This window comes from Trifolium pratense, linkage group LG1, assembly GCF_020283565.1.
Source record: "Trifolium pratense cultivar HEN17-A07 linkage group LG1, ARS_RC_1.1, whole genome shotgun sequence".
Classification (NCBI taxonomy): domain Eukaryota; kingdom Viridiplantae; phylum Streptophyta; class Magnoliopsida; order Fabales; family Fabaceae; genus Trifolium; species Trifolium pratense.
In genome coordinates this window covers 15,139,182-15,152,472 of record NC_060059.1, presented here as the reverse complement: position 1 = coordinate 15,152,472, position 13,291 = coordinate 15,139,182, and the positions used below count along the sequence as shown (strand labels likewise).

At 34.8% G+C, this 13,291-nt stretch overlaps 1 protein-coding gene across 1 annotated transcript; it reads right to left on the bottom strand.

Annotated features, from left to right (window-relative positions):
• Positions 1 to 9,021: 9,021 nt before the first annotated feature.
• LOC123903196 (putative F-box protein PP2-B12) lies at positions 9,022 to 11,889 on the bottom strand. Its single transcript, XM_045953121.1, has 3 exons — positions 11,548 to 11,889; positions 11,326 to 11,444; positions 9,022 to 9,694 (listed from the first exon to the last, which is right to left on the bottom strand). The coding sequence occupies exons 1-3, from the start codon at positions 11,815 to 11,817 to the stop codon at positions 9,274 to 9,276; spliced, it is 810 nt and encodes a 269-aa protein (XP_045809077.1). The 5' UTR covers positions 11,818 to 11,889; the 3' UTR covers positions 9,022 to 9,273.
• Positions 11,890 to 13,291: the final 1,402 nt, after the last annotated feature.

Below are 13,291 nucleotides of genomic sequence, written 5' to 3'. Positions count from 1 at the left end.
CAAACTTATGTACAGTTCCATATACACAGTTCTTACTGTGCTAGATACATGGGGAAGTTATATTTATTTAAAAACAATTTTCTTTTTCTTTTTTTAATTAAAAAAAATATAAATAACTACCTTTTTGTGAGAGGAACATGAAAAACTGCATCTAAAAAAATGCATATAAGTTTTGTCCTTAATGAATTTCAAACAAAATAAATAAATAAATAAGTTACAAAAGTGAAGTTTTTTTTTAAAGAAGCTAAATTAGTCCACCCAAATTGACACCAGAGAGAATCGAACCTAAGACCCTAAGGAGGAGCACACTCCTAAGTCCCAAACCAATACCATCTAGGGGTGTGCATGGTTTGGAAACCACACCACACCACACCTAATTGATGGTTTTGGTTCTAAACCAAAACCATTTAAATAACAAACCGGTTATTTTTTAAAACTAATTTGGATTTGGTTATTAACCGGATCGAACCAATTTATAACCGGTTTGTAATAAAATTTAAGTTATTCACATGATCCAATTTTAAATAGGTTTTTTACTTAAACTAATTTTTTTTATTAGTTGATTAAAAAAAATAGATTTATTAATTATTTTAAAAACATAATTTTTCATTAATTTTATGATTGAATTGGTTTATAATCAACTCACAAAATATTTTTTTTAAACCCAAATTATTTTTTACTTAGCCGAAAACTTATTTTTTATATTGTTTTAAAAATATTTTTTATTATTTAAAAAAAGAGTAATTTTTAAAATTAAAAAATCTGATTTTTAAATACAAAAAAAAACTAATAAATAGGAAAAAAAATTAAAATACTAAATTTTTGAAAAACTAAAAACATTAAAAACTGATTTTTTAATTATTTTAAAAAAAACTGATTTTTTAATTATTTTTAAAAATTAAAAACATTAAAAACTGATTTTTTTAATTATTTTTAAAATAATTATTAAAAATCTGATTTTTAAAATAAAATAGTATTAAAATAGTATGGGTGGTTGGTGGTGGCCGGCTGCCGGAGCACCACCGCCGGTCACCGGAGCGCCACCGCCGGCCGCCGTGAAAGTCGTCGGAGGTTCGCCGGAAACCGCCGGCCGCCGCCGTCCCGGCCGAAGCGCCGCCGCACCGGCCGCCGGTGGTCCGGCGTTGACCACCGGTCCTCCACCCCTCTTTTAATTAAGGGTCATGTTAACATGTGCCCTAAGGGCACATGATAAGATACCTAAATATAGAAATTTAGCATTTAATGATACAAAATATTAAATGTTAAAAGAGTTGATTACACGATTTTCAAGAGAATATTTCCACATTTATCTCATTAAAATGTGCCTTAAGGGCACAAGTTAACATTTTCCTTTAATTAATTATTTTATTATATAATAAAAAATTTAATAAAATTGAAGATTGGGCCTGAATTAGCTATTGGGCCTAAATTTTCAAACCAATTCCAAACCAAATTACAAAATGTGGTTATGGTTTATAATTGGTGTTTTTTTATTGGAGTGGTGTGGTTTTTTTTTTAAATGGATTTTACAAACTAAAATTAGATATGGATTGGTTAGTAATTTGGTTAAGGATAACCAAATTTTTTGCACACCCCTAATACCATCATACCAATTCAAGTGGATTAGGTGAAGATTTTTTTAATATTGCTCACCGCAGTTTTGTTCCTTTTTGGATTTTTTATTTGATTTTATTACTTTGGTTTATATTTTTCTTTTTGATTGTTGACGTGGAAACAAAGTGAGGTTGAAGAACAATAGATACCAAAACAAACATGATTTTCATTCTCCCAGATTACACTGATGGATCTGATTAAAGTGATAATTGCACTAATGTTGTGTTCCCTGTGAATAAAGAAAAAGTTTAAAATTAAGGAGAAAATCACATGTCCAGTTATTTTGAGATTTAAGGAATCATTTGTATTCCCTAATTAAATCCTTGGTCGAGATTGAAATTGAATCCTAAATTTCGATTTCACGTATATCCATTGTGGTGAACTTTTTTGCGTTTTCGGAACTTAGTTTGGAACTTTTTTTTGTGGCGGTGTGGAAAAAAGCACAACGGAAAAAGAAAAAGAAAAAAAACTAGATCCATTTTTTTAATCAATGAACTATATGTGTGCTTTTAGTTTTACCGAGAAAAAGGAGAGGGAGAGAGAAGGTGAGAGAGAGGGGAGGTGGAGGGAGGAATGGTCTTTTTTTAAGCAATTCAAGAAATTATTTAAACTGGTCCACTAAATAAGCCAACATCTACCCTTTTTTTTTTTTTTTTTGATAATCAACATCTACCCTAATTAACGACACATGGTGGAAGTATTTTTGTAGGAATGAGAAGCGGTGAAATTACACTGATGTAATACTTATATATTTATAATTTAGATGAAATCTATAGGTGAGATAAGTCTTTTATCGTACACGAATTTATTTTCATCACTAAATCAATAATCCTATTACTAATTAACCAAATTAAGGTGGTACTTGGGGATAGTTTATTAGAAGGACGTGTAGAAAATCTAGTTATTCTGATTGACTTTAATTATTGAGTTATTTTATGGATATGCCTACCAGATTGTTCCTCTCATTGGTATGCCTACCGGACTAAGCTTTATTTTATGAAGTTTTCTCTCCCGACACCCCCCCCAATTCTTTTATGGATATGCCTACCAGACTGTTCCTCCCATTATGGCTATTGTTAGATCAAAAGCTCTATTGCATTCATTCAACCCAATCAACTATCTTGGTTACAACATTGAGTGCCAATTTATAGGCAATGTAAACTAACAAACTATGCTAAACTTAAGGTGCAAGCAACAGATCCTAACAAACTAATACAGTTGGCATAACTGCCAAAACCAACTTGTACAACTGTTTTGCAACTGTCAATACAGTTTGCAATCTCAACATTCCCTCCCTTAAACTAGTTGTTCTAACCAACTAAGTTTACAACAAAACTATGATTCAACTTTGAGAGAGAGGATTTATCTGCACTCCAAGCATGCTTCTGAGTTTTTCAAATGCTTCCAACTTCAACGCTTTGGTCATTATGTCTGCAACTTGATCTTGAGAAGCACAATGTACTAATTCAACTTTACCATCACAACATAGATTTCTTAAGAAATGAAACCTTATGTCTATGTGCTTACTCCTACCATGTAACACAGGATTCTTGCTCAATTTGATAGTTGAGCTGTTGTCACAATGCACAGTCAAGCATTTCTTCAATTCAAATCCCATGTTCACTAGTATCCTTTGTAACCAGATTCCTTGGCACACACAATGTGCAGCTGCAATGAACTCAGCTTCAGTGGTGGAGAGAGTCACCACTGGCTGTTTCTTAGAGGACCAAGACACAGCACCAGAACCTATTTTGAACACATATCCAGAGGTGCTTTTCCTATCTTCAGTGTCACCACCATAGTCACTGTCAGTGTAAGCAAGCAATTTAGCTTCTTGCTTTTCCTTTTTGTATCTGATTCCCAGTTCAAGTGTGCCTCTGATGTATCTCAAAATTCTTTTGGCAACCACCATGTGAGACTCCACAGGATGTTCCATGAATCTTGCAATCAAGTTGACTGCAAACATAATGTCTGGCCTAGTAGCAGTCAAGTACATCAAACTTCCTACTATCTGCTTGAACTGAGTAGGATTCACCTCTTCTCCTTCATCATGCTTAGAGAGTTTAGTTCCAGTTACAACAGGACTGCACACAGCATTGCTTTTGTCCATGTTGAACTTTTCTAAAATCTCTTTAGCATATCTCTGCTGACCTATGAATATTCCTTGATCATCTTGTATTACTTCAATGCCTAGAAAATGTCTCATTTTGCCCAAGTCAGTCATATCAAATGTAGTCATCATGGACTCTTTGAATTGACTGAGTGCATTGTTATCATTTCCTGTGAAAATAAGATCATCCACATATAGACTTATAATCAACCAGACATTACCATGTTCCTTCACAAAGAGAGTGTGTTCATGAGAACTCTTTACAAATCCTTCCTTGATGAAGTAAGCTTCAATTTTTGAATACCAAGCCCTAGGTGCCTGTTTCAATCCATATAGAGCTTTGTGAAGTTTGTAAACTTGCTTTTCCCTCCCTGCTTTCACATATCCTGCTGGTTGTTCAACATACACAGTTTCTTTCAACTCACCATGAAGAAATGCACTCTTCACATCTAGTTGAAATACATCCCAGCCTCTTGAAGCTGCAATGGCCAATAAGCTTCTAATTGTATCCCACCTAGCTACTGGTGCAAATACTTCTTTGTAATCAGTACCATATCTCTGTGCATATCCTTTTGCTACTAATCTTGCCTTGTACTTTTCTATTTCTCCTCTCTCATTGAGTTTAGTCTTGTAGATCCACTTGACACCAATTACTTTAGCACTTCTGGGAAGATCAGTAAGTTTCCAAGTACCATTTCTTTCAATTGCTTCAATTTCTTTGTCCATAGCAGCTTTCCATGTTGAACTCTTCACAGCCTCTTCATAAGTAGCAGGATCATTGCTCAGACAAGGAGTAACAGTCATCAAATTCATAGAGTCTTCTTCTCCAGTTTCTTCTTCTGTCATAGTAGTATCATAATCAGCATGCCATGGTGGTGGTCTTCTATTTCTCCCTTGATTATTCAAGTTTGAAGTAGAAGTTCCAATGTGATCTATGACTGGAGAGTGAGTATCTGGTGAATTTGGAGGAGTGCTAACTTGACTGTGCACATCTTCATCAGTGTCTGCAGCATCACTGTTTGCAGCATTTTCAATTCCTGCATTGACATTCTCTGCTTCTTCATCACTAATTTCAACAAGTCTTTGTGAGGTTTGTGTACTATCCCATTTCCATTTTGCTTTTTCATCAAATTTAACATCTCTGCTGATGATTATCTTCTTGGTAGTGGGATTGTATAGTCTGTAAGCTTTAGACTCTTCACTCATGCCAAAGAATACACATTTTATACTCTTGTCATCCAGCTTCTTTCTCTGAGCCTCAGGCACATGAACATATGCAATACATCCAAATATTTTGAAGTATTTTACTGAGGGTTTGATAGAACTCCATACCTCTTCTGGTGTCATGTTTTCAACTGCTGCAGTAGGGCTTCTATTAATCAAATGAATTGACCAATTGACAGCTTCTGGCCAGAATTCTTTAGGAACATTTTTGCCTGCCAACATACACCTAACCATCTCCATTATAGTCCTATTCTTCCTTTCTGCTATGCCATTTTGTTGAGGAGTATAAGCTGCTGTAAGTTGTCTTTTGATTCCATTTAATTCACAGAATTCCTTGAATTCATCAGAATTGAATTCTCCACCCCTATCAGTTCTTAAACAACATATGATCTCACCAGACTCCTTTTCTACCATACATTTGAACCTTTTAAAGTTTTCAAATGCACTAGACTTGTCGACCAGATAGTAAGCCCAAGTTTTCCTGCTGAAATCATCAATAAAAGTGAGCACATATCTCTTGTTACTGTTGGAGGCTGGAGTTATAGGTCCACAAATGTCAGAGTGAATCAATTCTAACCTCTTTGAAGCTTTCCAATTACTTGACTTAGGAATGCTTTCTCTATGTTGTTTTCCTTTCAGACAATCAGCACACACATGTTTGGAATCTTCTATCCTTGGTAATCCAATCACCATATTCTTCTGCTGCAGGTGTTGAATTCCTTTGATATTTAGATGTCCATATCTACAGTGCCATATCTGACTTACATCATCACTCTTGGCTTGAAGACATGCTAGTTTTGCTTCAGCAATTATGGGAAAGAGTTTGTTTGAAGCCATCTGTGAACTCATAATCATTCCTTTGTCTTGGTGATAAACTTTACACCAATTGTCTCTGATCACAAAAGCAAGATTCTTCTCTTGTAATTGACCTAGACTCAACAAATTGTTCTTCAATTTTGGTATGTAATACACACCAGTGATGACTTGAACTATGCCATTTAACTGCAGTTTGACATTCCCTCTTCCCATAACATTCATCTTTGAATCGTCTCCTAGCCTCACAGTTTCTCTAAAACTGTCATCAAGATCATGAAACCATGCTTTCACACCACTCATGTGATTACTGCATCCAGAGTCAATAAACCACAATTTGGAATTTGAATTTGATGAATCTTCATCATAGGCCATTAACAAGACCTCTTCACTGTCATCAAATTCAGCATAATTTGCATATCCACCCTCCCCAGATTGACATTCATATTGGAAGTGACCAAGCTTATGACATTTATAACATTCTATACTTTCTTTATTGATTCTTTTACCTCTGCCTTGACTTGTCTTAGCACCTCTTCCTCTACCTCTTCCAGAATTTCTGTCTGCATAGTTAACCTTCAAAGCTTGATCCTCTTCTTTGGCAGGTTTCATCTTTTGTTCATGCACAATTAAAGAACCTTGCAATTCATCAATTGTCAATGTCTCCACATTGCTGGCTTCTTCAATGGCACAGACAACATAGTTGAACTTGCTAGTCATGGACCTAAGAATTTTCTCAACCACAGTTCTTTGTTCCATGACCTCACCTTGAATCTTCATCTTGTTTACAATTGAGAGAGTCCTCCCAAAGTAATCATTCACTGATTCATCTTCTTTCATACGCAAGATTTCAAATTCACCCCTCAAAGCTTGCAATTGAGCCCTCTTGACTTTTGTGGATCCTTCAAATTTCTGCTTCATGGAATCCAGATAGCCTTAGAGGAGGATTTGTCAAGAATTGTTTCAATGATTGTTCTATCAATCGATTGAAACAAGTAGTTCTTGGCTTTGAGATCTTTCAATTTTGCTTCTTTAGCAATTCTTTGTTCTTCTGCAGTGGCACCTGCTGCAAGAACTGGCACACCAGTTTCAACGATTTCCCAAAACTCCTTTGATTCCAAGAGATTCTTCATCAACATGGACCAATGATCATAGTGACCATCGTATTTTGGTATAGGAAAACCAAATTCTTTGTTTTCTGCCATTGAAGTTTTTTTTGCAAGAACTTCAAGAAACTACAAGATGAAACTGAATGCAACACACACAATCTTTCTACACACACGTGTTTCCCTCCCCAGAAGAAAAAGATTGTAAAACGAGTTGATTTCACACACACACACACTGTTTCCCTTCCCTGGATGATGATGAATGCAGTGCTCTCTCTCTGTGGCTCGATGATACCACTTGTTAGATCAAAAGCTCTATTGCATTCATTCAACCCAATCAACTATCTTGGTTACAACATTGAGTGCCAATTTATAGGCAATGTAAACTAACAAACTATGCTAAACTTAAGGTGCAAGCAACAGATCCTAACAAACTAATACAGTTGGCATAACTGCCAAAACCAACTTGTACAACTGTTTTGCAACTGTCAATACAGTTTGCAATCTCAACAGCTATGCCTACCGTGGTGTGGTTTTGGGCCTTTGGCATTATTCTTTGGTGGAGTGTTATGGTGGTGGTGTAAACTTGTTGAATTTCTCAATGTTTAAGAGTTGGGGTGGTAACATTCATAATGGGACACTCCTTTTTCTCATGGTACCTTATTAATAGGTTATGTCATGCTTTATTATAAGCTTAGTCTGTACTCTTGTGGGGGTTGTCAAACTGGTTTTGTAATATTACTAGGATATTATTGATTTGAACTATTTTCGACTTTCGAGACGGTCTTCTGTAACCTTCATAATATTACTAGGATATTATTGATTTTGAACTTATTTCGAACTTATTTCGCTTGTGCATATTAGCCACAACCTATAATTTAATTGATTCTATCACTAACCGATTCTTATAATTTTCAGTAATTTAAATTGTAGTCCGCCTGACTTAAGGCATGAAAATTTCTTTTTAGGCCGCCATGCATTGCTACCAGGCCCCCCAAACTGCCAAAATTGCCCCTAAAGTAATTTCATAATTTAGGATCCGAAATGCACTTTTTTCCTTTTTTTTTATGAAATGCTGCTGAGCAATAAACACCTATTAGCAACTGCAGACACAAGGTAACATGATGAGGCGAGCAATAAATATCCCCTATATTAGCAACTGCAGACACAAGGTAACATGATGAGGCGTTGAGATATTGTCTTGCTTTTGTATTTTCAGTGGTGCGTTATCATTATGCTGAAAATTCAAGAAATCAACAAAAAGTGCTATCAATATGTTGGAAACAAGAATAGACAGTAAAATGGATATATAGAACACACTACAACTGCATACACACAAAGCATCTTTCTCATCCTTACCAAAAAATAACAACCCTTTTCAAAAACCCCAAATTTTTTCCCCAATTGCTTAATTTCGGATTCTACGATCCGAACACCCTTGATTTCGGATACTAGATTCCTAACTCGCTTAAGTTTGGAACGTAACTTCCGAAATTGTGTTTTCTATGCTCAAAGTTGAACTCATCCTCCTTTGGTATTCTCCTTCACACCAAAACATTCTATTTGGGTTAGAGATATTCACAAGGTACAATAATAGATCCACATATTTCTATTTGTATTTGAGTTAATAGATTATAGATCTACTAAAATTTGGGCGTTGTGATTAGTGAAGATTTTCTAAATTTGCTACATTTGAAGCAGCAAGGTGTTAGTGATGCCAACTGGTTGACCAACAATATGATAGCAGCAACACCAACACTTACAGAGCTAGAACTAACACTAGGACACTAACACTAGATTTCGGATCCTAGGTGCTGAAATCGCTCAAATTCGGATTGTAGGATACGGAAAACCAAAATCAAGGGTATTTTTGGATTTTTGGTGGGTTTGGAAGCAACATGGGAGGTCTAAAGAGCAATTTTCCTTAAGGCATTGGTTGTATTTTAATCAACATTGTTACTACACTAGCGAGTACTAGAAGGAGAGTCGGTCCTTCTTTATTTTATGTTCTCACTGTGCACAACGAATAACAATATCGATTAAAATAGAACCAATACCTTAAGTAGACAAGACTTAAGTCACTGACTCACTGGAATAATTGAATACCTAGGGTCCATGGTGGAGTGTTCCAAATCAATTAAGAGCAAATTCATATTGGATCACAATATTACAATATATATTATATATAGTTGGAGCAATAAACACAAAAGGTGGCTGATATCCATCCACAACAGATATACCAGTATACTGAATCATGACCAGCAATATAACTTGGGTATATAATATACTTTACGAAGAAACAGTTTTGAACAATAATATATAGTATATTGAAAAGTTGGGACTTCATATCTTCAAACATTGTTCTGCCGAGACGCAAGAACCCTTCAATAGTTTAGTGAATGTTGCTTAGTTGTCTTCCTTAGGCCTCACTTCTATGCCTTCAAGAAAGAGACCTCTCTTCCAATTACCACCCTTTATCTCCATAAAATTCATATGGACTTCTTCATTTTCTATGCCTGAATTGAAGAACTCCCCCATCTCAATCTCCAACCACCCATCGGTTCTCACACTAGGACTCTGCAATCCTACTACTCTGGGGTGGGGCGTACCTTCAACAATTGGATCCAAACATACATTTGTAGTACTACTATGGCCACCTTCGACACTAACTGATAACTCCACAGGACGATTCTGAAATCCCCAGGGCTCAATCATCTTGAACACGGCATAAGCTGCATATTGAGTATTTGGAGACAAGAGAGTGGTGTTTATCATACCATGAATTTCAAGCCAACACACATCACAAAGCTGAGCAACTTCAGGGAACCTATCCAAAAGTAGTACACAAAATTTGCAAAGATTAGAATATAGGAACTGAAAGAAAAGTTGAAAGTGAATCATTACATAACAGATGTAGTATCTATATCGGTGTAACCAAATTAACATTGCAGGTTCGTTAAATAAAAATTGGAGGTCGTTAACAAGCATAAATGAAGCATTCTAGCTGAAACTGATTATGACAGACTTCTTAGTTAATTAGTTATATATGATGTTATAGAAAATCCATCATTCATCTCCTCTCTCACTTTAAAGGACATCCATTTTTCTACATGCCACACTATCTCATTGATGAAGGATACAGCAAATAAAATAACATAATAGGTATAAGTTCATATCAATGAAATAATAGAAATCAATTTTAATTTGAACGAAGGAATGAAAACACGAACCATGCACGGTCAATTTGTCAAGAACATGTGTAGCAATATCAAGGCTTAAAATAGGAACTGCACCTTTATTTGTAAAGCAACAAACATATTGGGCAGAGATTTTAAAAATTTGGACTGATGATGCATTAAAAAATAAATAGGAATGGTTATCGCAGCAATTAGGATCAAAGAGGAAACTGTGAAGATGCAGTAACTGCAGCAATACAGATGAAGGGTCTTGGTGCTTCAAGCCTAACTTGATGCTAGAGATAGGCGGGTGAAGAGCATGGATACGTGCTGTTGATACTTAGCTGAAGTGAAGTGTTACCGCTGGCAATGCCAAAAATCCAGCACTTAAAGTTGCCACGGCACCTCCATCCGTCACAAATTAGCCGCGGCGGCTGTAAAAAGAAATCCTCTATGAAACCAGCATGGCATATTTGACAACACTGGAAGCGATATGGAGGAACACAGACTCCAAATTCTAAGCCAGGGGGCAACAGAAACCACTACCAACACTGGTTTGACTGAATGTGCTTTAAATTGGGTTTGTTATATGGCATGGCCTAGATCGCCACACTACACGTTCTGGTAATCATTCTTCGCTAACTTGGATTAGAAGATTCACCAACAGGTAGTTGAAAATATGATAGCAAAAGTCAGTTGATTCTTACTAGAGATGGAAGAACATATTCAAACTCTCTGTTTTTCTCTTGAATGACCTAGAAGAAAATTTTGTTGATGAGGGGGATAGGATGATTAGACTCCATCAACAGTAATTGATCACTAACATGGGAAATAGAATCATTCATTCCCATAAAAGGGACATGACATGCTCAGCTTTAGAGTAATCAAGTCATTAATGTCTTGAATTGGTCAACAAGAACAAGTAATTGGGGTTTATAGTCTTCCTGTTCTACTAAAATAGCCTCGAATTAGGTGACATATTGGCTGTAACTGAAGAAACACTGGTAATATGTGATAATAGTGTTAACACAAGGAAGAAAAAAAGTCTAGTGTCAGTTGGCAGAGACATTGCATGCAATATGGCAGGGACCGAGATTCGAACTCTCTAGCGGCAGCTTGTTGCCCGTCGACCTTTTGTTCATAGGTAATCTTTTATATTCTAATCTAAGCTTATTCCGATAAGTTAGCGCCCACTTATTCATCTTAAAAGGTGAAATTAAAAAAAAAATATTAGGAGCAAAAATAAAAATAAAAAAAAAGAATAGAAAAGTTAAGAGCAAACCTGGAATCAGGCAAAGGAATCCAGGTCCAATATTGGTCAGTATCACCCCAAACAATGGAGAGAGATCTAGCAGCAAGCATGTAACACTTTTTTCCACTCTTTCTATCCAATTGAAAACTCTGGATTTCAAAATATCCATCGAAGGCTTATTATTAGCATTCTGAACTAAAACATTTCAAAAAATCAATAGCTTTTTACACTGTCGATGATCAAGAATAATACCTTTTTACCACTGTCGATGATGATAGGGCGATCCGAGAGAGCTAGATAGAGAGCCTTTTTGGTAGGAATGTTGGCAAGGGAAGGAGACTGTGAGATGATAGAGTCGATGAAATTGGAATCGGAAGGGAGAAAGCGATTCCATACAGCATCGGAATCGGCGGCAGAACGGAAAGTCTTGGAAATGAGGGAGAATCTACAGGCGTCAAGAGGGGTTGTACGAGAGAGTATGTCGGCGATGCAGCCTTCTGGCAAGTCCTGGATCTCCGCCATATTGGTTATGTAAAGTAGTGACGACGAACAAGGAATGCTAAATCAGCGTACTTTATAATGTACTTCATCCAATGTTTGATCAACACGGCTGATATTAAACATATTTATTATTATTTCAAATTTATTACATCATTTTAATCGACATACATGGTCCTTCTAAATAATATAACCGACTTTTAATGCATATCTGATCCGTATATTTTACATCGTTTCTGCATATCAATTAAACTCTTTTATAAAATATGAACTTTTGATTCCCTATTTTAAAACCCAATTTTTTGATATTTTGAAAAATTTGAACTTTTGATCCCTCTATTTTAAAAGACAATTTTTTGATCTTCTATTTTAGATTTTTCTGACCCCAAACTCAATTTGGTCAAATTTTCGTTGATGCGTCAAACTCATTAATGACATGACAGTTTTCATGTTGACAAAACATTTTCATGTCATTAATCTTTTCTAAAAATCAAATATTTTAAAAGTATTAAAACAATAAAATAATTAATGATAATTAAAAAACAATAAAATAAACCTCTTTACATTATATAATAATAACTAAAATAAACATGTTAACATTATTATATAACTAAAAATTAGTAAATTACTCAAAGAAGTCAGAAAAACAAACGATTTTCCAAATCATGGAACCATAAGAAATCAGATACACAAATCATCACACTCGTGTTAACATCCTTCGTCTATGTTCACGCCCTCTCAATCATTCATTCACTTTGTTGTCAATCGTTAATTTTTTTTGGATAATTTACTGATTTATAATTATATATATTTTGGAAAGGATTTTTAATTATATATATATAGAGAGGTTAATTTTACTGTTTTTTTAATTATTATTAATTAAAATATTTGATGTAAAAAATTAAATGCATGGAAACATTTTGTCAACATGGACACTGCCACATCACTAATGAGCTTGACACATCAGCAAAAATTTGACCAAATTGAGTTCGGAGACTAAAATTCAGAAAAATCTAAAATAAGGGATCAAAAAGATGGCTTTTAAATTAAGGTAGGGATGCCAATTTGACCCATATCCAGAGGGTACCCGCAAAAATTACCCACAACGGGTAGGGTAAAAACCCGCATTTTGGGTACGTGCACCGGTATGGGTAATTACTTCCAAAAATGAACGGGTATGGGTGCGGGTATGGGTACCTTAGTACCCACCCCGCATAATATATATTTATTTATTTTATTTATATTAGTATATTATAATATATGTAAATCAATTTAAAACAATACAACTCTACTAAACTATTACATATTTTTAATAAAAATGTTTATTTATAACATAATATAAAAATAATGTGAATATTTAACATAAATATGAACTTTAACATAAGGTTAGTAATAATTTTGTTTATAATTTTCATTATTCAATATTAAAATCTTTAAAAAAAAAATTAATTCTATTAAAATTATATGATATTTTATAATTGATCAATTTATTTTTAAT